The sequence below is a fragment of the Protomyctophum bolini genome (genome assembly GCF_963924005.1).
Source record: "Protomyctophum bolini genome assembly, chromosome: 23".
In the NCBI taxonomy this organism is placed as follows: domain Eukaryota; kingdom Metazoa; phylum Chordata; class Actinopteri; order Myctophiformes; family Myctophidae; genus Protomyctophum; species Protomyctophum bolini.
In genome coordinates, this window is record NC_137884.1 from 18,164,782 (window position 1) to 18,192,073 (window position 27,292).

Below are 27,292 nucleotides of genomic sequence, written 5' to 3' on the forward strand. Positions count from 1 at the left end.
CGATGCACACTAACCTTGTTGAGGGTCATGTTAAATTGTTGGGCCGTGGTTTACGGAATATAAGGTCACTGCAGGACTAATCAAGTCTCGAAAGAGTGAGCAATTATAGGAGATGAAATAAAGATAGCGGTAAAGATGGAGAGGTTTCTCTCCTCTCTCGTGCGTGCGTGCAAGAGGGAGCGAGGCGGACCCTTCTCCTCAACTACAATAGCACATCCTTCAGCGCTGTGCTTAACCCATTCTGGACGGGAACGCCTTTTGGTGTTTTAACCATTATTATGCTATACTTTAGCTCAAACCCACAGCAGATCTATTTTAGAAAAATCTTAAAAATGAGTCGCAAATCTTTGAATATATATATTATTTCACAGCGAACATTTTCAACTCAAATCTTTGCTTCTGGGAACAATATATTTTCAGATGGGGGTCAGCGGCCACTTGCATATATTTTCGGGGCATGAAAATGTTTGAGAACGACTGATATGGAAACATTCTGAAAACATGTTTTTCAGAAATGAAGGAATTTGTAGAATCGGTCTAAATGGGCTAAGAGACTGTTAGAAGAGAGAGAGAGAGAGAGAGAGAGAGAGAGAGAGAGAGAAAGCATGGCTCGAGGCGGAGAGCTTAGAAAGGAGTGTATCGCATAATTGCCTGTGTCTGGAGGACAGGCCAGGTGTACGAGGGTGCTCGAGAAAAGAGGGTTATATTTACATGCCGGGTTGCAAGTCCAAAGTAGACACGCCGTGGCATTTAAATCTGACACGGCTGGCAGCCTGGGAGAAACATGGCAGGTCTCACGCTGTGCGTGATGCTTTCTCCCCCCCCGTGAAGTGCATGCATAGTGGAGGATATTATTGTATGGCTTCGAGGAGTCGCCATACGCCAGTGGTTCTCAACGTGGTGGGAATGACCAGTGTTGTTTGTCAGCAAATTTAGATTTTTAGTTTTAGTCATGGGGTCTTCAGTTTTTATTTAGTTTTAGTCGCATTTTAGTCTCTGGGTCGTGTGTTTTAGTGTTAGTCTAGTTTTAGTCGACTAAATATCATAAGATTTTAGTCGACTAAAATGTATTTTAGTGGGCCTTGATGCCATCGTAATGACTGTTTTTACACTTACACTGTTTTTACACTTGCATGCTGAAAATAAACGATCTACAAGCTCACAACGCGTCGCAGGACGACGCGTTGTGAGCTTGTAGATCTGCTATTTTCAGCATGCAACCAAGTGTAAAATGAATGACTTATACTGGATCTCTTGTCCACTAGTCCCTTCCTAACATTTTAGTCTAGTTTTTATTTGTTGACGAAATTGTCAGTCTATTTAGTCTTAGTTTTAGTCATCATAGCTTAGTTTTCATTTAGTTTCCATTTAGTTTTCGTCAGTGAAAAAAGGTAGTCGACGAACGGCTGAATGCCGTGGGGGCAAATGGAGCTTCTTTGTACTCACATTTTTCTTTTTACTGAAGTAAAAGTATCAATACTGCAATCTGATTAGAAATACTCTGTTACAAGTACAGTGCAAGTCCAGAATTCCAAATTGAGTAAAAACATCAAAATGTATATAATCACCAAAAGTAAAAGTACTCATTATGCAGAATTTCAAATGTTTTCAAATGTAAATTAATGACGCATTGTGAGCTTGTAGATTGGCTATTTTCAAATGGCAGAAATGGACGGTTACTGTATGTTTTGTAAAATAATCAAAATCTACAAAGTAACTAGTAACTAAAGCTTTCAAATTAATGTAGTGGATGATTAAAAGTACAATATTTGGATCTGAGATGATTGTAGTGGAGTAGAAGAACTTAAGTACAGCACTTTAGTGAATGTTTTCTTTTCCTGCTTTTCTTTCTGCTGAGAGGACTGTGGAGGTTTGGCTCATCTCCACAGCTGAACCCGTTGTTTAATCCGAAGCCGCTTTAATAAGCGTGCAAAGTTCTGTGTCTGAACGGCAGCCGTTTGAACATCGTCCCCTGGTGCAAAACAGCATTCTTTGGCTTCCGCGGCCGTGATGACTGACTGACACTGGAGCAAGGCTTTAGTCTAGTCTGTAGAAGGACTGACACTGGAGCAAGGCTTTAGTCTAGTCTGTAGAAGGACTGACACTGGAGCAAGGCTTTAGTCTATTCTGTAGAAGGACTGACACTGGAGCAAGGCTTTAGTCTAGTCTGTAGAAGGACTGACACTGGAGCAAGGCTTTAGTCTAGTCTGTAGAAGGACTGACACTGGAGCAAGGCTTTAGTCTATTCTGTAGAAGGACTGACACTGGAGCAAGGCTTTAGTCTATTCTGTAGAAGGACTGACACTGGAGCAAGGCTTTAGTCTAGTCTGTAGAAGGACTGACACTGGAGCAAGGCTTTAGTCTAGTCTGTAGAAGGACTGACACTGGAGCAAGGCTTTAGTCTAGTCTGTAGAAGGACTGACACTGGAGCAAGGCTTTAGTCTAGTCTGTAGAAGGACTGACACTGGAGCAAGGCTTTAGTCTAGTCTGTAGAAGGACTGACACTGGAGCAAGGCTTTAGTCTAGTCTGTAGAAGGACTGACACTGGAGCAAGGCTTTAGTCTAGTCTGTAGAAGGACTGACACTGGAGCAAGGCTTTAGTCTAGTCTGTAGAAGGGACTGACACTGGAGCAAGTCTAGTCTGTAGAAGGAGTTCTGCTCGCATTTCTGCTGCCGCCAGCTGCTCACCTCACATCAAGACAGAGTTTGTTCAAATGACAAAAAGTGTTGCAGTTAATTTAACTCAGAAAAGTGTTGGAACCAAACCACTAAGGCTCATTCATAGTCTGGATTTTCGGTGGTGAGGTGACCACCGCTCCGGTGGTGAGCTGACCACCAGAGCTGAAAAAACATTGAGCGGTCAGCGGTGGTGAGTAAAAACAGAGAGAAGGGCTGGAGCGGTGGCGGTGGTTTGCTCTTCACCGCGGCTCAGTGACGTCATGTTGTAGTTCGGTGTTCACCTCACCATCGAAAATCCAGACCATGTATGAGCCTTTAGCCAGGGTGTGTAACTCACGGTAGTCTCCTCCTTTTTTTTTTAAAGCTTAAATATTGGACATGGTTTCCACTCGACAGTGACAATAATATCATGAAGGTTCTGTGCAGATGGAATCCACTTACAGTACAAGTACAGCAGTGAAAGTTGGCATACGCACGCATTTTTGTTTGCTAAAACTCAGGTCAATTTAAAACCCTCCTTTCTCGTCGGCGCACGCAGCAGTGCTAATGTGAGAGAGCTCGACCACATGCCCAGAGGTATATTATAGCAGCCTGCACGCATACGCATACAGTTGCACGCATCTGACTCTAGATGAAGTTTCTCGCATGCAAAAGAATATCTTTCCTTCGCACACCAGAGAGTGAGAGAAACTGACTGGGTCTTAGGGCTAACAGCAGCATGCCGCTGAGAGGCTTGCACTCCAGTGGCATTCAAATCAAGCTCTTAAAATGGCTTCTTAGCCTGCAGTAGCGGCAGTGTTGCCAGGTTTTGCGAGAGAAACGAGGAGCAGAAAAACAAGCAAACAGAAGTGACTACTATAGGCTACATGAGCCCTTTGAACCTATATACAGTATGCATTGGCTATTTTTCCTACGAACTACAAGCTCACAACGCATTGCGATATTTTTGAAACCTTTTAACAACACAGATCTTGTTTTCCAGATGGGGTCCTTGACATGAAACAGTTTGAGAACCACTGGTTTAAACAACATTACACAGCAAGCCCAAAATAAGCCACTACACTTTAAAAACAAGCCCAAAAAACCGCAACCACCAATATTTTCTAGCAACTTTAGAGAAATACAAGCCCAAAGTCGCTTCTAATAAGGGGACATGGCAACCCTGGGTATACAATGAGCCCGACCAAACCAGCTCCCCTTGTGGTAACCCAGTGAACTCTCACAGAGCTGTAGAACAGTGATAGACGAGTGGTGTGCTCCTGAATAAAAATTATTCAAGCAATTTGTCTGAATTCGGTATAGACGACTCGTACACCGTGAGATATGAGTTGTGAATTTCATTTGCCATTTGGTTCATTTTGGTCTGTTTTTAAGTGAACACAGTTTCCTGTTGAGAAAGCTATTGAGAAAACCTTTCTCACAGTACAGTCTTAGAACCCTGTAACACCCAGCGTTGCAATAATACAACATATTTTAATTAATTAATACTTTTTTCTGTTCTTTTTTCACCTAAACGTCATTGATGTTCATTGCAATGAAATTGACCTTTAACCCTGATAAAAGAAAGTAAAATAACTGTAATGTATGTTTTTTTGTGATCATTAGAATGTCTAGAACATTTATTTATTATTGTGAAAAATATCCCCCAAATGTAAATTATAAATGTATTATTATTTACTAGCCCTTACCCGTTGTGAGATATTTGCGCCCCCCCCCCCCCCCTTGTGGCCGTGGGGGGTACTGCGCCCAGGTGCGTTTGTAATTGACTAATACATTCATTAATAATCATTAATGTGTCATGCTTCGTTACGCCCTCCATATTCATATGGTCAATGCCTGTGTGAAAAGTGGGGGTGATTGGTGCAGGCAGTAAGGAGCTACGGCAGTCACAGTGACACACAGACACACACTCAGACATTGTTAGAATTATAGTATGATGATTATAAATGTGCATAACATTTGCAAAAAGTAGAAATATATCATCCGGGTCTTACAGGGCTAGAGCAGGTGCGTAGAGGCAAGTGCACATCAATAATGACATAGAAAAATACGCCTGCAACTGTTTAAACCATGTTATTCGAGTTTTGAGTTAGAAACGTTCGCTAGTCTGAAAGAATATATATTCAAAGTTTTGCTCCACTTTTTCAAAGGGGTTCCCGTACTGAATCGGCTAAACCAAATAACAAATTCACTCAAAACAGGCAGTTCTGATTCTGAAATCCTTTTAAATTTTTTATTTATTTTACTTGAAACATTATTTTAATTATTTCTTTATTGCTGTATTGATACTTTTATTTATTTTTTAAGTACTTTTTCCACCACTGCCCAAGGGTAAAATTAGTTACTACAGCCATTTGTTTTTCAGAAATCCAGTTAGAAACAAATAAGTGGTGCAAATATAGCCTCAGGAACCAAAAGTTCCCGAGCCATGTGGCCCAAAGGTCAGGAGTTTGTAGCGTGAGGCATCTTGATGACTACATGATGCCAGTAGTCGTAGGGACATACGTGCATTTACCTGAAATTCACACTTTCCTACTAGGCTGAGGAATATATCCCACCCTTTTCACATTGGCCTGTTATAGCGCCACCAACAGGTGGATTTGTGCAAAACACATTTTTGGAACAAAATGCCTCAAATCATCCAATTGCCATCCAAGGCGTAAGAAGAAATGTCACCCTTTTCACATTGGCCTATTATAGCGCCACCTAGCCGCAATTTGCAACTCTAGATTGTTTTATAACGGGGTGAATCTAGAGTTGCAATACCCTCCATTGACTCCCCACTCATCCAAATTGCTTTGCGATCTGCTTGTATTAAACGACGTTGCCAACATTGCAGCTATAGGCCAAGCTTGAATTATCCTCTTTCTATCTGCCAAGCTTTTGTTTAATAAAAATCCACTGTAGACATGTTATGAGCTACTTTCTGTCAAGACATTCTATGCAGGTGATTAAGTGTTGGAGTTTGGAAGCACTCGTCGTAAGTCACTGAACGGCCCTGCGTACCTCCTGCATTATGTGCAAATCGAATTTGCACATAATGCAGGAGGCAGCAGCGCAACCCGTTAATAAAACGAGTACTTCCAAACTGCAAAAAGAATCACCTGCAGAGGATGTCTTGACAGAAAGTAGCTCATAACACGTGGATTTTTATGAAACAAAAACTTGGCAGATTGAAAAAGGATAATTCAAGCTTGGCCTAGAGCTGCAATGTTGGTGAGTTTAACGTTGTTTAATACAAGCAGATCGCAAACGCAAATTGGATGAATGGGGAGTCAATGGAGGGTATTGCAACTCTAGATTCATCCCATTATAAAAATAAAAATAAATCTAGAGTTGCAAATTGTGGCTAAGCGCCACCAGGAGGCCACATCCTGACCTGCCCTGGTGGAGACCTGTGCCCTGAGGGGCACTTTTTCTAGTTATAGTTGAAGTGGATCCCGACCCACAGGTTGAGAACAACTGGCATAGTAGACAGACTCACACATAACTGTATCCTGCTCATTTCCATGTGGTCCTGTTGGCATGTTTACTTTGGAACATGTTATGTATACATACTGTATGTTTGTGTACAGACAGTCTGCAGCCTTAGGATGCAACCGCCCCTACACTGTTGTTTTTGGCAGCAAATTTCTATTTTAGTTTTAGTCATAGTCTCTTGAAGTTTTCACTTAGTTTTAGTCACATTTTAGTCACCTGGAATGTATTAGTGTTTTAGTGGACTAAATACATATCGTACGATTTTAGTCGACTAAATCTACAGCCGTCGTAATGGCAGATTTTATACTTGCTGAAAATATTTTCTATATTTCTTTTTCTATTTAAAGCATGCAACTAATTGTAAAATGACTTATACTGGATCTCTTGTCCACTAGTAGTCCCTTCCTAACATTTTAGTCTAGTTTGTATTTGTCGACGAAATTGTCAATATATTTTGTCTTAGTTTGAGTTATAGCTATAATTGCATTCTGCATTATAGCTTAGTTTTCATTTAGTTTCCATTTCGTTTTCGTCAGTGAAAAAAGGTAGTCGGCGAACATTTTTCGTCTATAGTTTTATTCGACGAAAACAACACACCTGAGTCATGTGACTCCATCATATAGGTCACGGAAACAAGCCCAAAAAAGAAGCGTCGAGTCCACATGAGCACTTTAATAGACGTAATGTACTACTGTAAACATTATAAAACTAACCTAAAGCTCACACGATGTGACGCGTTGTGTCCTTGTAGATCTGCTATCTTAGATATATTATATATTGAAATAAAAAGTGGAAGATTTCCGGTACGGGCACTCCCTGACACAAAACATTATCTGATGGGGGTTAGTGGACAAATATTAATTCATATGTCCATGACATGAAAACATCTGAGCCCAAATAAGCAACTACTACACTTTAGAGTTTGGAAACAAAACTTGCAACTACCAATTTTTACAAGCACTTTTACAGAAAATGAAGCCCCAAAGACCTAAGACATCTCGATGCGTTTCCCAGAAGACAAACATCGTTGTCCTCCTCACCCTTCAGCCTGACCTGCTTCTGGAAAATATGGCCTCGTTCACGGCCGACCAAGTAAGGGAATTGTCCCGACAACACGACACCCAAGAGATTTACCCTGCACCGTCTCACTACGTGTTAATTATCCCCAACAGGGCTCGGGGAAAAACAAACACACAAGGATAGGATAAGCAAAAAGATCACGTTATCATCAGGTATACTGGCGGGAACTATCTAGATAATCACATCAGTGATGGAAAACCCACGGCCTCCCTCACATATAACAGGACATTATAATGCGTGAGGGGCCCATTTATCTTTCATTTTTATTATGTTCATTTTATTTGAATGAAACATCCCCTTAACTCTGAGGGTTTACAAATGTAACCAAAAATGGACCCTAAACCTGATTTATTCTTCATCGTACATTTCAACAGTGTCATATAGTGGAAATATACAACTCACAACACGTCATAATTTATCCACTTCCACTAGGCCAGGCCCTTTATGGGAACTTTCACCTATAACAACATGCCCAAAACAGGGATGCCAGGGTTAATCCTCTAGTCATTTATATTAAGTATCTTGTTCCTATAAATCTCGCTCAAATCTAATGCAATAACTTGGGCACTATTCTAGCCGAGACTGCAGAAAGATGTATTAACACGATGTCTTTACTGTGAAAGTGCAAGCGAGCAACTTGATAGGATATGGAGGTGTAGAAGGCTTGCAATTTAAATATGTCCCAGGAGTTTAGTCATGCCAGGGCATTCCTGCCTGATACAAGGCCAACATTCAGCCAAGGCCATTTGAATAATAATAAATCATATTCCAGGCATAACTGCTGGCTTCCCTCTTTGGGAATATCCAGGCATTTCCCCAGAAGGGGGTTCTCTACTCGGGGAGAAAATGATGAAGTGTAATTTGCATGATGTCATATGTGATGCCCACAGTTGACATATTCTGCAATTTGCCCATTAATGTAAATTGAGGTTGAGCCTATACGTGACAGTGTTACGATTGAGTGTGTTAAGCACGAAAGCGGCATACTCAAATGTCAAGAACACTTGACTGTTTTTATACTGTATACTGATAAGGCAGCACTTCACAGTGCATTATAAGCTTGGTGTGATATTAAGATATTATTTCAATATTTAACCTTTATTTAACCAGTAAAAATACATTTACATAAACACTCTTTTGCAAATGGGAACTGACCAAGAGGCAGAAACAAAATTACACTTCAATGCTACATAGTACAAATTTCACAACAGCCAAATAATACATCCATGACATACCGTACCTCAAGAAACCTATACAAAATATACAACAAATCTCCAATAATGGCACACTAACAGTAACCGGGCGCGACTATAGAGCTTCACAGTCCCGCCCCCTTTCATGACTACGCCAGGCCCAGGAAATAATTCCCAAAGCATTTTTCCCATGGACATTTTAAAAAGTATTTATTTAAAGACATTTTAAGCGTCGTACAAAGCCAACTCAAGTTGTGACAAATCATGACAAGTAACAAACACAATATTTTTGACCAAACAAATAATTACAAAGAAGAAAAACAACAAAAAAGGTGTTTTTCATAAAGACCTGCCAGTTTTTTTTCAGACCACAGACATAATAGGCCCTCAGCTTGACTGATTGGCCTTCCAGGAATTCAGACCCTGCCAATCAGTCAAGCTGAGGGCCTAGAACCAGGGTCTCCTCCTCAGACAGAGTTCGGGCCACTCAATATGTTCTTTTAAGTTCTCTGAAACCGTAGGTCATCCTCACTTACCATTCGGCAGGTCGCCCCTACAGCTGTTGTTGTTGTTTTTTCCTTCCCACAATTGAGATTTTGATAACAATGATGTGCTGTGCTATGATTTCAACCACACTTTCATATCAAACGACAATCAATTCTTTGGTGACCGTGCTTGTGCTCAAGTTCACAGAGCTGTCGAGCCGACCGCCAGGCAGCCTTTTAGGAACAAAGTAAGTCGATCTCCCCCCGAAGAGAAGTCAGAACAGATACTCCTCCTTCTGCCATAAGCCTCTTAACCTGTTCTTTTACAATTAGAGGTCTATCTTTGTTCCAGCAAATCCCTGATGGTACATAATAAGGAGCGAAAAGCACCCGAGCATTAATGTTTACTTTCTGTCCTTGGGTAGAGCGTGGGGGGGGGGGGGGGGGGGGGAGGAGAGGCAGGATCCAGTGGAGGATTACTAATAGGACAGACAGAGCTGGGAACACAGACTGTAGTCTGACAGGCAGGATTGTAGGGTGGCAGACAGTCAATTTACTCTCAGTAAATGGTGCATTTATATAGCACCTTTGTCCAAGGCGCTTTACATAGATTGTGCATTACATAATAATAATAATAAAACTTTATTTATATAGCACTTTTTAAAACAAAGTTACAAAGTGCTTTGAACAGTCAGACATCAATAATAACAGAATACATCATATATGCAGAAGAAAAGAAAAACAGTAGAAAATGCAAAATAACAAACACAGATAAAAGATCAGGGAGATGCAAAGGCAATTATATAAAATTGGGTCTTTAGGAGGGTTTTAAAATGAGTTAGAGACTGGGTTAGCCTCAGTTCCTCTGGTAGGCTATTCCAGAGCCTTGGGACCTTTACCACAAAAGCCTGATCCCCTTCGGAGTCTTGCTCAAGGACACAGGCCCACAGGGATCGAACTGGCAACCTTGTGGTTACCATCCAGCCACTCTAACCCTGAGCCACCGCCGCTCCAGTTCAATGATGCGTGTTGTTCTGTGTCTCAAGGTGGACCACAATGGAAACAAGCTTTGGCATTTTTTCTAAATAGTGACATTGTTGTGATTTTTTAAAAACTATACCAATTCTATTCTATAATCAATTCATATATTGGCTGTGCAAGGCTACAGTACAGTATATACTCAAATGGCATGTTACACTGAGGTCTACGGCAGGGTCCTTTATGTCTGACGACGAATGCATGCCTGTTAAGTTTAGCTTTAGTTTAGTTTTTTGTCTGTAACTGAACCATTCAGTTTGTGCCAGAGGGTGGAGACAGCTCACTGACCCTTTTTCCACGAGCCAAAGCCCTTGGGAGGTTTCCATTACTGACTAGTCGATACGGGGCTGGTTAGACCTACATTAGCATTCATCATTGTTATCTCTATAGGAGACCTTTGATAGGTATTAAGCAGGCCATGACAGAACATGTAAATCATCTCAGGGTTTTTTGGAACGCCGTCAGACTTTACTCACGGAAACATCTGGATGGAAGGGTGTACTTATAATTCATCACGATGGCCCTGAATCAATACGAGACATGAGATAGTAGTTTCTTTGATCGTAAAATCGTAAAAACGCTTTCCTTTTCTGTGTCGCTTCATCTAACAATGTGCCATTTCACCCCCGTTATGCGTCCGTCGCTCCGTTTTCCCCCCTCTCTCTATTTTTATGCTTTTCAGGGTGTGTTGAATTGGCGCCACGGCTCGTCTAATTGGGTCACGCTCACACAGACACGGCCGCATGAAACAGCGGGCGCCGCTTCTAAACCTCCGCTCTTTTGAACCAATGGAAATGATCCGCGAGCAGAGTTGAAAGCCAGGAGTTCAGTCGGCAGGACAACCAAACACACAATTAGCACCTGACAAAGTTATGAGAGGCGGAAAATGGAAACTATAGCCGGGCTCCAGACCATCAACACTCAACTCTCATACATTTTACAAGCTTCAATAGGAACCGCTGCCTTCAGATGCATGTTGTTTTTGGCAGCACATTTTAGTCTTTTGAATAGCTTTCATTTAGTTGTAGTCACATTTTATTCACCTGGAATGTTTTAGTGTTTAGTCTAGTTTTAGACGACTAAATGTCATAAGATTTTAGTCGACTAAATCTACAGGTGATTTAGTCGGCTAAAATGTGTTTTGGCGGGCCTTGATGCCGTCGTAATGACTAATGATTTTACACTTGCTGAAAATAGCCGATCTACAAGCTCACAACGCCTCCTGTGTGAGCTTGTAGATCTGCTATTCTCAGCATGTAACCAAGTGTAAAATGACTTATACTGTCATTGTCCACTAGTCCCCTCCTAACATTTTAGTCTAGTTTGTATTTGTTGACAAAATTGTCACTATATTTAGTCTTAGTTTTAGTCATCATAGCTTAGTTTTCATCTAGTTTCCATTTCGTTTTTTTCTCAGTGAAACATTTTTCGTCTTAGTTTTAGTCGACACTGGAGCACGCCACCCCTGGTTACCAGAATATGACATGACAACTCAATGTCCATCCGTGCACACGTCGTTCATAGCGGCCTCCCTCGGCTCGTTGCTGCCATGACATATCCAGCTCTGGGAACTAAATCCATTACCAAATTAACAAAAATGTCAAGTTGTCTAATAACATGTACTAAAAGTTTGAAATTCAACTCCCGTGGGAAATTTGACTTATTAGCATAATATGTGACCATACCATTGACATCCTATATAAGGCAAAAACAAAGTCAAAATTGCATCATTCTTTAAGTAATGTGACATATGAAACTAGGGGGTTTTGCACAAAAAACACTCCTTGGGAGGAAAACAGCCATAGCCGTCATCACAAATGTGATGAGGTGGATATGGCCGAATTTAGCCCAATGAGTTTTTTGTGCAAAACTAATGCTTGGAATGGATTCAGCATCATGAAAACCCCCTAGTTTCATACGTCACATGCTACTTAAATAATTATGAAATTTGGACATGTTTTGCCTTATATAGGATGTTAATGGTATGGGCACATATTGCTAATAACTAAAATTTCCCCCGGGAGTTGAATTTCAAACTTTTAGTACATTGGTGAAGACATTTCTTGGTAATGATGTAGTTCCCAGATTGGTCAAATACCTGATAAAATGCCCTTACTATGAAGGATCTATTCACATAAAGATTGGCCAGTGTGTGTGTGCCACGTTCTGAATGAGATTGGTTGAAGCTGAAAATGTGCTTTGACTTTTGATTGATTGATAAGTATTAAGTATTTATTAACAGTTTGTAGAATTACAGTACATTTTCTAGCACAACTCAATAGAAAAACCGTTAACTGTGAGTGGACGACCCAATAAAGCATTACACTAGCTGACTTGTTTACACGAGGGTCCACCTTGTTCAATTCATCAAAACATTTAGAGACATACAAATAGAACAGAACAGGAATTGATCATAAAGGAGGTAAAAAGGGAAAAGAAACATAATACAGTGAGGGGAAAAAGGGATTCAGATCATGATTGAATGCACCTGTAACAGGCACTGATAACATTTTCAGGTTAACTCAACCTATCTCACCACTTCACCACAGGTCCATATTCAGCTTAACTCAACCTATCTCACCACTTCACCACAGGTCCATATTCAGCTTAATTCAACCTATCTCACCACTTCACCACAGGTCCATATTCAGCTTAATTCAACCTATCTCACCACTTCACCACAGGTCTATATTCAGCTTAATTCAACCTATCTCGCCACTTCACCACAGGTCCATATTCAGCTTAACTCAACCTATCTCGCCACTTCACCACAGGTCCATTCAGCTTAACTCAACCTATCTCGCCACTTCACCACAGATCCATATTCAGCTTAACTCAACCTATCTCACCACTTCACCACAGGTCCATATTCAGCTTAATTCAACCTATCTCGCCACTTCACCACAGGTCCATTCAGCTTAACTCAACCTATCTCGCCACTTCACCACAGATCCATATTCAGCTTAACTCAACCTATCTCACCACTTCACCACAGGTCCATATTCAGCTTAATTCAACCTATCTCACCACTTCACCACAGGTCCATATTCAGCTTAACTCAACCTATCTCGCCACTTCACCACAGGTCCATATTCAGCTTAATTCAACCTATCTCACCACTTCACCACAGGTCCATATTCAGCTTAACTCAACCTATCTCGCCACTTCACCACAGGTCCATATTCAGCTTAATTCAACCTATCTCACCACTTCACCACAGGTCCATATTCAGCTTAACTCAACCTATCTCGCCACTTCACCACAGGTCCATATTCAGCTTAATTCAACCTATCTCACCACTTCACCACAGGTCCATATTCAGCTTAACTCAACCTATCTCGCCACTTCACCACAGGTCCATATTCAGCTTAACTCAACCTATCTCACCACTTCACCACAGGTCCATATTCAGCTTAACTCAACCTATCTCGCCACTTCACCACAGGTCCATATTCAGCTTAATTCAACCTATCTCGCCACTTCACCACAGGTCCATATTCAGCTTAACTCAACCTATCTCACCACTTCACCACAGGTCCATATTCAGCTTAACTCAACCTATCTCGCCACTTCACCACAGGTCCATATTCAGCTTTATTCAACCTATCTCGCCACTTCACCACAGGTCCATATTCAGCTTTATTCAACCTATCTCGCCACTTCACCACAGGTCCATATTCAGCTTAACTCAACCTATCTCACCACTTCACCACAGATCCATATTCAGCTTAACTCAACCTATCTCGCCACTTCACCACAGGTCCATATTCAGCTTTATTCAACCTATCTCGCCACTTCACCACAGGTCCATATTCAGCTTTATTCAACCTATCTCGCCACTTCACCACAGGTCCATATTCAGCTTAATTCAACCTATCTCACCACTTCACCACAGGTCCATATTCAGCTTAACTCAACCTATCTCGCCACTTCACCACAGGTCCATATTCAGCTTAATTCAACCTATCTCACCACTTCACCACAGGTCCATATTCAGCTTAACTCAACCTATCTCGCCACTTCACCACAGGTCCATATTCAGCTTAATTCAACCTATCTCACCACTTCACCACAGGTCCATATTCAGCTTAACTCAACCTATCTCGCCACTTCACCACAGGTCCATATTCAGCTTAATTCAACCTATCTCGCCACTTCACCACAGGTCCATATTCAGCTTAACTCAACCTATCTCACCACTTCACCACAGGTCCATATTCAGCTTAACTCAACCTATCTCGCCACTTCACCACAGGTCCATATTCAGCTTTATTCAACCTATCTCGCCACTTCACCACAGGTCCATATTCAGCTTTATTCAACCTATCTCGCCACTTCACCACAGGTCCATATTCAGCTTAACTCAACCTATCTCACCACTTCACCACAGATCCATATTCAGCTTAACTCAACCTATCTCGCCACTTCACCACAGGTCCATATTCAGCTTAACTCAACCTATCTCGCCACTTCACCACAGGTCCATATTCAGCTTAACTCAACCTATCTCACCACTTCACCACAGGTCCATATTCAGCTTAACTCAACCTATCTCACCACTTCACCACAGGTCCATATTCAGCTTAACTCAACCTATCTCGCCACTTCACCACAGGTCCATATTCAGCTTAACTCAACCTATCTCGCCACTTCACCACAGGTCCATATTCAGCTTAACTCAACCTATCTCGCCACTGTACTACAGGTCCAGAAAATACCAAGTCGGTCGCCATGCCCCGTTCGCTACACTGTTGACTGCATCTCAAACAGGTGTCTGTTTCTCCCAAAATTACACATTACATACTGTATAATCACCAATCAGACTAGTGTACAGGAGATGTATTGAATGTACTGTACTGTACAAGATACCATGTGCGTAGTTGGCACCTGCCGTACCCTAGCCTAGGGGGTCCGAATATGTTCACCTGCCGTACCCTAGCCTAGGGCGTCCGAATATGTTCACCTGCCGTACCCTAGCCTAGGGCGTCCGAATATGTTCACCTGCCGTACCCTAGCCTAGGGCGTCCGAATATGTTCGTAGATGGCAGAAAAATAATTAACCTCCTGCAGCATACACTGTACCATCTCATCCCTCTCTCTCTCTCAGTGTTGGGTTTCAATGAACGGATCAAAATGAATCATCTCTGATTTATTAATTACATTTTAATGTTTGAGCACCAGTGCTGTGCAAACGGTGCTCGAGAATAGAGCCATTTCAATAAATCCATTGTCCTTGGGATGTGCTCGGTCTGTCAGACTGAATGGCTAAGCATCAATTATTCAGCGTTCGACCCAGACAAACGACATTTCTATGAGCGCTAAATCGCTAATGTAGCTCTAGCGCACGTCACGGGCTCACGGCCCTTCTTGACAGTCCGAGGGCATCTCATTGGAGGAGGAGGACAGCACGCCTCCGACATGCATGCCATCGCTTCCATAACCCATTTAGACCTGTGGTCTATTCTACAAATGTCTCCTAAATCAGGAGTCAACAGTTTTCTTGAAAAGCCCTATATGTTTCTATGTCAGTCGTTCTCATACATTTTCATGTCAAGGACCCCCAAAAGTGTATGTATTTGGCCACCGACCCCACCGTCTGAAAATATGTAGTTCCAGGGACCCCCCAGAAGCAATGATTTGAGTTAAAAAACGTTTGCTCTGAAAGGATATATATTCAAAGATTTGCACTACATTTTCACAATTTTTCAAAAATAGCAGACCTACAAGCTCGTAGATCTGCTATTTTTCAATAGCTAAAGCATAACATAATGCTTAAAACACCAAAAGGGGTCCCCGCCCAAAATGGGATAAATAGACAAAGAGATGCACATATGATCCCAACCCCACGGTCAATAATTATAATTATGGGGCAGTAATTTGGGAGAGTATTTCCCTGGTGAAGTCTTCTGACATCAAAGACCAAAACCTGACACTGGCTGGATTCTTTTTTCTTCATTTCATTTCATTCCAACTTCAGCAGCACACAATGCAGTTTCCATTAGTCACAGTTCATCATCAATGCAAAAGAAAAACTCTCACCCAAGTAACTGAACAACCTACGAGTCAGATGGGTTTTGTGGGAAAGACCTTTGTACATGGATTTCTTGCATTTCTTGAAAGGTATACTGCTGTTATGGAGAATCATACATGCACTTTTTTTGTCACATCATGCTCAAAAAATGCATCATTCATACTCAAATGCATAATCATGCTGGCTGGTAGCAAATTCCATAGCAAATGTCTACCAACAATCCATCACTCTCCTCTAAATGTCAAAAGGTCTTCGTCACACATTGGTTTCCTTTTCTATAGCATTCAGCAGATTGTGGAATAGTTGTCTGTCTACGCGAGGCTATCCTCTTGGCCAAAGCAATCTGCATCACAGTCCACGAGAGGAGCGTAGGAACATGATTGACGCGTTATATTAATGTGACTGGCAGAGGCTCCAAACAGGCCCAGCGGCATGCCATGCCATCACCGCCCACGCACGCCGGCGCAGGCCGCCATATTTGCCCTGTTCTCCCCTGCCCACCGTCAGGTCTGCTGCTGCTGTTTACACGTCACACTTTATTTACTCAACGAGACCTCGCGGTCTGTTTCCACCAGATCAGCTGCTGTGGCCGCCTGACCGCGACGTCAGCCCGCCGTCGCTATCGAATACGCTCCTAAACGAGGACTACACAGGGAAAGTGACGTGTCCATCTATTGAATACGCTCCTAAACGAGGACTCCACAGGGAAAGTGACGTGTCCACCTATTGAATACGCTCCTAAACGAGGACTCCACAGGGAAAGTGACGTGTCCACCTATCGAATACGCTCCTAAACGAGGACTACACAGGGAAAGTGACGTGTCCACCTATTGAATACGCTCCTAAACGAGGACTCCACAGGGAAAGTGACGTGTCCACCTATCGAATACGCTCCTAAACGAGGACTACACAGGGAAAGTGACGTGTCCACCTATCGAATACGCTCCTAAACGAGGACTACACAGGGAAAGTGACGTGTCCACCTATTGAATACGCTCCTAAACGAGGACTACACAGGGAAAGTGACGTGTCCACCTATTGAATACGCTCCAACCAGGACTCGGACTGCCCACCTCTAGCCCAGCGTCATTCATTTGTAGGACGGGTATCCTCGTCATACGGATCCAACGTGTTAAAGACGCACTTTAAATGACATGCAGGAAACAGGAAGCAGGGGATGTTTGTGTTAGCGATGCTTCAACACCCTTGTGTTTTGCAGCGGTGGAAAAAGTACTATGCGTGTTTTACTTAAGTGAAAGTATCAATACCATAATGTAGAAACACTCTGTTACAAGTGAAAGTCCGGAATTCAAAATGTACTAGAAAAGTAGAAATAGAAAGTAGTCATTATGCAGAATGTTCAATTTCACAAGGTTTCAACAAGTTTGAAAATATCACATCTACAAGCTCACAATGCGTCGTATTTCAAATGGCCGAAATGTATGTTTTGTAATAATAATTAAAATCTAAAAGTAACTACTGTGGTAACTAAGTTTTCAAATAATTGTAGTGGAGTAAAAATACAACATTTGGATGTAGTGGAGTAGAAGCAATACAAAAACAATACCTAAAATTTTTACTCAAGTACAGTACTTTACGCCACTGGAATTTTGTTGCCACGTATGTCATCATTTGCCGTCCATCGTACGAGCTAGGTACAGCGGTGCCCAAAAGGTAGATCAATGGTCCCCAAACTTCTTCATGTCAAGGACCCCCAAATTGACATTCATTGTCCCGTGGACCCCCGTTTGAAAAGATATGCCAGGGACCCCCCATAAGAGAAGATGTTTACGCAGTGATTTTAAACCCGTTTAATTTCAAGGACCTCCAGTTTGACTTCATTATAGTCTACGGAACCCCCCCCCCCCCCCCCCCAGGGTTACCGGGCAAAAAGGCTATGCACGGTGGAGCAGATTCCTCGAATCAATCGGTTTCATGGACTGCTCTCTCAATGGAAACGGTGCTGTGTGGCGTGATGAGCGATGAGGTTACTATGACAACAGGCAGGCTGAGCGAGCGAGTGAGCGTGCAGCCTGGCTTTGGGTATCGTCAGGCGGGCGGCAAGGCAAGGCACCCAGACGCTGTGGGTTTTTTAACCTCTTAAGTGGCGGAAAGCGAGCTGCAGTCTGGGATGAGATCACGGGAAAGCGGGGAGGGAGGAGTACAGAGTTCATGGGCATGATGGGGGGTATTATCTCAGTTACAGGTGCAAACATGGTGGGAGAAAAAAGGTGGTGGTGGTTATTTATTTTGTATTTTTTTACCATCCCAATCCAGCAAGGGCCAACTACAAAGACACGAGAGAGAGAGAGAGAGAGAGAGAGAGAGAGAGAGAGAGAGATTAACATAGGAGAACAGAACACACACACATCAAACGCACGCGCGCACGCACGCATGCAAGAACACGCACACACACACACACACACACACACCATCCTTTCAAACACACTGTGTGCATGTGGGTAGAATGATATTGAGACCGTCAGGAATAATAAACAGAAAACAGCGTGGAGGAAACAAACAGAGACAGCATGAGGAACAACTGAAGGAATCACATTCATGTCGTACACGTTCAGAACGGGGACAGAGTAGACGTGCTTTTTTGTTTCATGTCAAACTTATTTTTTAGCTTATTAACCTTGACGTATTTGTACTACTTGAGTGTTTCCAATTTCCAATAACTTTAATTCTACTCCACTATACATTTCGGATCCAAATATTGTTCTTTTCCTTCACTATTACTTTGTAGATTTGCATTATTAGTACAAAACTTCAACTTATTCCACTTCAGCCCTTTATAGATTTCGGTCATTTGAAAATTCGCAAAAGATTTGTATACATTTAAAAACTTTAAATGGGACATTCTGCATAGTGAGTACATTCTGCTTTTGCTGCTTTAAGTGCATTTTGATACCAATAGTTTAGTACTTTTATTTACACTCAAGCAGTATTTGATGCTTTTACTTTAAGTAAAACAGTGGAGTACTTTTTCCACCTCTGGTGACGGGTGCCAGATGCAGAGTTTGTAAGAAGACTCACTAAGCACTTACATTTGAACCCTGGTCCAAACTCATACCTTTCCTCTTAGACGATAATTAAATCCACATTACTTATTCTTTCATGCTTCATCGGGGGGAGGATTAGTGCCCCTAAGGGCCTGTGTTAGGACATGCAATCATCGCTCTGTCACACTGTGTTAAGCCTGACTTATAGTTGTGTGGCGGTTATCCGCCGAGAATACCAGATCTACAAGCTCCATCCATAGCCCCACCATAGAGGTGCATGGTGGGGCCCACCTCTTCCAAGGCAATTATAGAAATAGGCAGGAGTGGAGTGTCACATACAGTATAAAAAAAACATAAACACAGTCTAGAGAAGGGTCTAGCAAACGGGCGGTGGGAGACAAATATTAGGAGCTAAGGACCTGCTCTGTCCTCTGACACAATACCTGTATCTGAATATGGGCAAGTGCATGCGCTAACAATTAATCATTGAGTTAAAACATTTTGTTTGTCAAGAGTATGTCAACTGGATGGATCAGGAAGTATTCGTCAACGTCGTCACTGGAACAACGTATTTTCAAGTGGGGGACGGCAACCAATTACATATATTTTTGGGTGTCCTTGACATGAAAATGTTTTGAGAACGACTGACATGGAAACATGGGTTTAAAAAACTGTCAGGATTTAGATGTAATTTGTAGAATCGTCCTCGGGTCTAAATGGGTTCAAATGTAGACCGTTCAAATAATGTTATATATTGTTATCTTCAATTGTCTATAGTTTCTCCTTCCACTTTCAACCCTCTTAGCCAAACCCTATACATTGCTCAGGAATCTGAACTCAACTGTTGATGCAGAACAACTGCTTGAACTGAGTTTGTACACTGAGCTGAGCAGAGAGTAATAAATAATCTGAAAGCTGGTGCACATGCAGTGGCACCCAACGCAGGAAAACAAGTTAGTTATCAAAAATGCAATCAATGTATTTTAGAAGCTATAATACAATCCTACATGGTTCTACTCAACATAATGCTTGTGTGTGAAACCCTTGTCAATGCTGTAATGCTCCATCCAGAAAGACTATTTGATGTGACATACAGCCTATTTGTGTCAATAACTGCAGGTTACAGTCAGAACATGACGTTATATTCGGCAACCCCTTCCGAGATGTCTGTCTGCCAACAAGACTATGGCTATTTACTCACTGCCTATATTCTCCAAAACTATCCATTAGCCATATATATACTGTACAATAGTAACAGTGCCTCTCAGCTGTTGCTCAGTAGGAACAGGGCATGGAAAGGGTCTCTCTCCCCCAATGCTGTGCATGTGATTATGTCCATTTATGTCCAATGAGTTTTTCTGTCCGTTGTTTATTTTTACATTTTGCACTATGCTGCTGTAACGTATCAATTTCCCTGTGGGGATAATAAAGTACTTCTCATCTCAAGTCAAAGATAATATATGCATCGATAGGCTTTTAATTGCTGAAAACAAAGCATCGCCTTTATTCAAACGGGGACAAATAAGGCTATAGGCTACTATAGATTGTTCAAGGTCATCAGTGGTTGGCAACGTTTACTTGGGCTATACAGTATGTTGATTATTCTCAGCATAAAAATCAATATAGCCTACATGAACATACAGTCAACCTGCCACCCGCTGACAATGAAGAGGATTCACAATGTTTAAAGAGACCACATGTGACCTATATTACATCGATAGTCTGTTAAGTGACAAGTTGACAAAGCTATAATAAAGTTCTATAAGCTTATTGTGTAGGCTATTACAATTTGAGAATTCACTGGGGGCGCATGTAAAAAGATAACAATATTCAGTGTGCGTTACGTTTACACAAAACAAATGCTGCCACAATTAAGGGACGAAATAAACTGACATTACGCACGCCATGAAAACAAGTGACACAACATATGTGCATGTGTTGGATCAGTGCGCAAGTTTTGTCACAAAGTGTATGCATACCGTAGGCCTGGCTATATGGAGCTAAAGTTAATATTTGTTTAACAGTTTGGAAACGGGGCGTATACTGCACAGTGCTTTAAACGGCCGTGCGCTGCGCTGCGCTTTGTCTGTCTTACCCGGGCCGCTCTGGAAGAATATGGATCCTCGAAGAGGTTCCAGATCACCGGCCGCCACTTCCTCCAGAGTCCGCCGGCGGTGCCGTCGGCCGCCATGTCCTCCATGCCCAGCCTCTTGGCCAGCTCGTCGTCCTCATCTCCGGCGTTGTTGCTGTCGCAGTTCAGCTCGAACACGTCCAGTGCCTCCTCCGCGTCGCGGTGCTGGCGGTAGGACATCCAGCAGCAGGGCTCCACGTCCGTCTCGTCGATGCCCCAGAAGGACAGCTCCTCCTCGAACAGCGGTCCGCACACATCGGCCGGGCAGTGCAGCTTGCCCGTGCGGTAGTAGTTGAGCACATAGGCGAACACTCCCGGGTGCCGGTCGAAGAAGTATTCGTTGGTGCGCGCGTTGTACTCGATGAAGCCGGGGACCTGTTGCAGCCGGTCCAGCACGGACTCGAGGTCCGCCGCGTCGGAGGCGAGCAGGGCCAGGCGGGTCCCCGGCAGGGTCTTGAGGGTGCTCTTGTACGTCTCGTGCCGCGTCCCCCCAACGTTGAGGATTATCCTCTCGTTGTCGTCAAACTTGCCCATCGCTCCGTCACAGACATGACTTCTTGACAAAGGGAGGTAGATGCAGTCCAGAGTTTTAGGCGCGCTGACACACACATGCACACACAAGGTCTATTTAAAATTAAAATGATGATCCTCCCCAACAATAAGCACTTGGATTTTATCCGTAGTATCCTGCAGTTTGTGGTGAAGGTGTGTGTTGGCAGACTGAAGTCGGGTCACTGACTAACTGGGTCCCACCGCCACGCTGACGCTCCCAACACTTCCTCGGCTCTTTGTACGAATCATTTCAAGCAATCAACCTCACCTCACTGCCTCTCTCTCACACACAAACACACACGCACACACACACACTCACTCACTCACTCACATACATACACACACTCGCACACACACACACACACACACACACACACACACACACACCGCGCTCTGTTGCGCTCCAAACAGCCAGCGTGCGCTGCGCTCGCGCGCCTCGGGAGTCCCTCCCTGCCCTCTCCTCTCCACGCCGCCGCGCACCGCGGCGCGCACGGACAGGTGAAGAAGTGAAGTCACATGGAGAGAACAGAGAGAACAGACAGTCAGTCATCCAATCCAACTCATGCCGTGCGGTCACCGAATCACCGATCAGTTCCCACTTCGCTTGTTGTGCCCATTTTTGACCTCGTCATCACGAATTATGTTGTGAATGATATACCCTATAAGCAACGAATTATTTCTGGTTAGCCATGTGTGTGAGATGCGCGTCTTGACTGTGAAAACGTCCTGTTTTTTACGGACACACCCTCTGTGTGCACAGCTCTGTGTCCGACTGTCTGTGGCTCTGAGCAGTGAGTTGTAGCCTACACTATAACCAGAGCAGTGTTGTTTTTGGCAGCACATTTTGATTTTAGTTTTAGTCATAGTCTCTTCAATAGTTGTAATTTAGTTTTAGTAACATTTTAGTCACCTGGAATGTCTATTATGTCTAATGTCTAGTTTTAGTGACTAAATATAAGCTCACAGCTTGTAGATCTGCAATTTTCAGCATGCAACCAAGTGTAAAATGACTTATACTGGAGCTCTTGTCCACTACTCCCTTCCTAACATTTTAGTCTAGTTTTTATTTGTTGACGAAATTTATATATTTAGTCTAGTGAAACTAGTCGTCAGTGAAAAAAGGTAGTTGACGAACATATTTCGTCTTAGTTTTAGTCGACGAAATCAACACTGAACCAGAGTATATAGTGGTCTGCAGGCAATTTAACTCCCCTATTTTGCAGTAGCTTGTTGGTAGTACTATAGGATAAATCCATAGTTTCTCTACAGTACTTGAGTATTATGTTACTTTACAATTACACCACTGGGCAAATGAGGGAGCTGTCCTTTCAGCACCGTAATCGACTACGGCTGCCTGCTATAGATTCATAACTATAACTCGCCTTAATCACGTGGTGATTATGTGAAAATAATAAGGTATAACATATACTCTTCTCAAATAAGGCACAGGCCAACTATCCCAACTGGAACACACTTCATTGGTTTCTCATTTTCTTAAAAAGCTGAGCATACTATAGGAACCTTGCTATTTATGGGGCCATAGTTTGAGATAATAATATGTGACGACGACAGGCCCAGGAAATAATTCCCCATACATTTTTCCCAAAGACGTTTCAAAAAGTATTTATTTAAAGACAAAGCCAACTCGGATCATGACAAATCATGACAACAATATTTTGGGCCGAACAAAGAAAATAATGTTAGTAATTAGGCTATTTGTTCGGCCCAAAATATTGTGTTTGTTGTCATGATTTGTCACGGTCCGAGTTGGCTTTATTCGAGGCTTACAGATCTTTAAATAAATACTTTTTTTGAAATGTCTATGGGGGAAAATGCATGGGGAACTAAAAAAAGTTTCACAGGTCTCCACCAGGGCAGGTCAGGTTGTGGCCTCCTGGTGGCGCTATAATAGGCCAATGTGAAAAGGGTGACATTTCTTCTTACGCCTTGGCTGGCAATGAGTGATTTCCAACGAGCGCTTCCAAACTCCAACACTCCTTGCTGCTCAATGTTTTGCCACTCAGTCTAGATGAGGGGGGTGTGTCCTGATGGGAAAATCAAGCATGTGCATACTCGCTATTGGGGACTTGGCTCCAACACACAGAGGGCCAACATGGTCTTTGCCTATAAACAGGCATCCTTGTGCTGACCGTGGATTGATACGTGGACCAAAACCATAAACAGTCAGGCTATATTTTTCCTCACTCCTCTCCCTATATAGCCGCCCGTGTCACAAAAAAATAGAGCAGCCAGATTGCTGATCTTTATCTGGGACAGGAGGGTTAAAAAAAGGGGCATTTGGCAAAGCATATACACAGAGGTCCTTGGCCAGTTCATTTTCCCAGCTGTGTGTGTAAACATTAAGATGGACCCCCAGGGGGATGTAGGCTAGACGAGCAACCTTGATTAATTCAAATTGAATGTGAGAAAGTATGTGGTCAAGGACAATAGGCATGCAGTTCTTCCTCTGTGATTTATAGCCTGCATGGCTTGGGATAGTTAACCACTGAAACCCTATATATATACTTTGTTGGCCAAGGTCACTCAGGGCTCTTTCCCTCTTCTTTTCCCTCTCTATACCAAATCCTATTTAGCTGAAAATAGCTGATACACAAGCTCACAAAAAAGAAAAGAAGCATGTAACCTTTTGTTTTTTTTACTTGAATATTACATTGTTGAGTAGAAATGAGATACACGGGCTGTTGTGTTTGAAAACCTGTAAAAGATGTATACATAGGCCTACTGTATTTATATTATATATTATATTTTTAAAGGTAGTGTAGACAAGTTTCCAGCCAAAAATTTTAATATATATGAATGTATTTTGTTGGCCTTTTTTCCCCTCTATCTTTCCCTTTATTCTGATGCTGAGGTGTTCTCCTGCAACAGCACACTCTCCCTTTGCCCCCCTCTGGCTGAATGCACTGTTTATATCCACTACAGTTTACTACTCGGGACGTCGGAGGGGATTTAAACTTTTAGCCAATTGCAGCGCAAGGCTGTGACTGTGTTCAACCCAGGGGGGCAGTCAGACAGATATTTTGTGAAGCCACTAAGGAAATGAAAGTTCATATAATGGCCTGTTGTGGCGCTGTCATTGGGCTCAAAAAAACCCATAGCCCCATAGAAGTCCATGTATTTGGGCCCAACTTCACCTAGACTGTATTACCTTAATAAACATGGTCATGAATACTTTTTGCGTCCAGTCACTAGTTTAAAGTCTCATTTCTAATGTCATAATATTCTTTTTGGAAAATTATGGTCCCATTTATAAAAAAAATGACCATAAAGTCGCGCATGTTCTGAGGGGCGTGGCTACCGTTACAGTCTATGAACGGGATCCCCCACCCACTCGAGTCAAAATATAAACCAACAAAGAAGAAGGGGGGAAGTCCCGCCTCGTTGTCTGGGCCAGCCAATGGGCCAGCTGGGCCCAAACGGATCTAGAAAGATGGCGACTTCCAGTGCAAAGACTGACAGGCTTCATTTTATGTTCATGTTAGACCCGCGGAACGCCGGCTTGAAGCATGCATTCAACTCGTGGTCGCCAACGGTGACAAGCCGTCGCGGATCATCATATCGATTTTTCTTCATTGCAATGAATAACCGTGAACAAAGTAGTTCACATGAACGATGCTGTAGTGGCTGGGGCATTTGAGTGGAAATATGTTTTATATGCGTGATTACAAATAAAAGAGAATTTAATTGAGAGCCAGTGAGTCTCCTCCACTACTTCCTATTTCCTCATTTGCGGGACTCGTCGTGTCAGTCTTGTGATATTGTGATTACGCTACAGTTACCCTTAAAAAAACATGTCAACTCAATGTCATTGTTGTAACTATGATATCGATAGAAATTCATAATTCTTTAATGTCATATTTAGCCATACGAGCGCAATATCCATAGCGTCCCTCCCAGCAGCAACAACAACCCCATAGCCTGAAGTGACCTGGCTCAGCCAATAGAATGACGGGGGGGAGGGGGGTGGAGCTAGATTTTAATTTGTTTGGAAACACTCAATCACTTCTGTGTACAAACACTGGAAACTTGTGGTTAAATAACCTTTATTTACCTACCTAATGTATCTTACTTTGTAGTATTGTTCTGTGCTTTTCTGTCTGCAGTTGAGTCCCTACACCTCCGTGTCCACACTGTGAAAACTGTGAGGTGACCACCCTCCGGTGGTGAGCTGACGTTGAGCGGTGGTGAGTAAAAACAGAGAGAAGGGCTGGGGGCGGTGGCGGTGGTTTGCTCTTCACCGCGGCTCGTGATATCATGTTGTAGTTCGGTGGTCACCTCACCACCGAAAATCCAGACTATGAATGAGCCTTATCAGTTCTGATATGTTCCATTGCATTCCACTGCAGTTCAGTTTGTCCTCCCAGATGAATGATGGCCATGATGCAATGATGATCATGGTGGCATACAATTGCAATCAAACTGTGGCACAGCGCTGGTTCCTGTTGGGTGGATGATGAAAGCTTGTAATGTGATACAGTTTACCATTTTGTGTTTCTCATTATTAGCACTTAGCAGGGGTGAAAGAGATTACCTTCATTGTTGTCACAAGCTTCTATATGCATAGTTTTCGTATTCTCTTGTTTACAATCACAGTACATCATAAAACACAATTATCCAGTCATGGGGTTGTGGATGGAATTAGGTTGGTGTCCCAGAAGATGGATACTGAGCTGATTAAATGCTGCTCTCCTAGTTCTAATTAAGCGTGCTCAGAAAGAAATGTGATGAATCCCAGTTATTTTCCTCCACTGTGACACATTCATTAATATACTTTGTCTAACGGTAAGATATGATTAAACAGTTAATTTCATGAAGTGTTCAGAGTGTTCAAGAAAAAGAAAAACACATGATGGTATTAAGTCTGTCTCAAGAAAGATCCACACAGTACAGTACCTGTGGCAGTTTCATCATAAAAAAAAGAACAAATATTTAAATAAAACCCATAAAATCGAATGTGAAAGCAATTGTATGATCCTAAATGTATCCACTCTTAGTACTATAAGCTTTCCCCCCTGAAACCTTACATAGCATTTTTATGAATTTGGCCCCTAGATGCACAGTAAAACATAATCCTCAATGTCAATACATCAAAGTTCAGGTATCCAGATATCCATGGTTCAATTTGTACAGGTCTTATCATTAAACAAATAGTAATCTAACAAGCATACTATTCATTGCATCATGATGTGTTGTAAGCTTGTAGAGGCCTTTATTGTGATATTGTGAAACATAAAATCAAAAACATATTTTTTGACAGAATTAACGTTCAGGTCATATTGATATTTTAAGTGAGGGTCACTTTACCAACCCTTATCATCTTACTGTACATCATCGCGATATCATAACAACATCATATATGCCAATTTGCTGTCCATTGTCAATGTATAGGAAAAGACAAACATTAAACCTGTATATAGGAGGGGCTAGCACCCATCAAAAACAAAGAAAAGGACACTGTCGGAAACTTACCAAAAATGTTGCTCTTTAAATCGATATTTCGGTTCATCAGGATAGACAGTTTTCATAAAGCCTCCACATACTGTACACCGTGGAGACCATTGTCTGTCCTGAATAAGGTCTAGCGACCGAAACGTCAA

The 27,292-nt window shown here is 42.4% G+C and overlaps 1 protein-coding gene across 2 annotated transcripts in view; it reads right to left on the reverse strand.

Annotated features, from left to right (window-relative positions):
- The window catches only part of kcnc2 (potassium voltage-gated channel, Shaw-related subfamily, member 2), a 66,217-nt gene extending 44,198 nt beyond the window's left edge, over positions 1-22,019 (reverse strand). For both annotated transcript variants that reach the window (XM_080757348.1, XM_080757347.1), the window contains exon 1: positions 21,087-22,019. In XM_080757348.1, coding sequence (XP_080613474.1) covers positions 21,087-21,656 — 570 coding nt within the window. In that variant the 5' untranslated portion in view covers positions 21,657-22,019. The remainder of the gene's footprint in view (positions 1-21,086) is intronic.
- Positions 22,020-27,292: the final 5,273 nt, after the last annotated feature.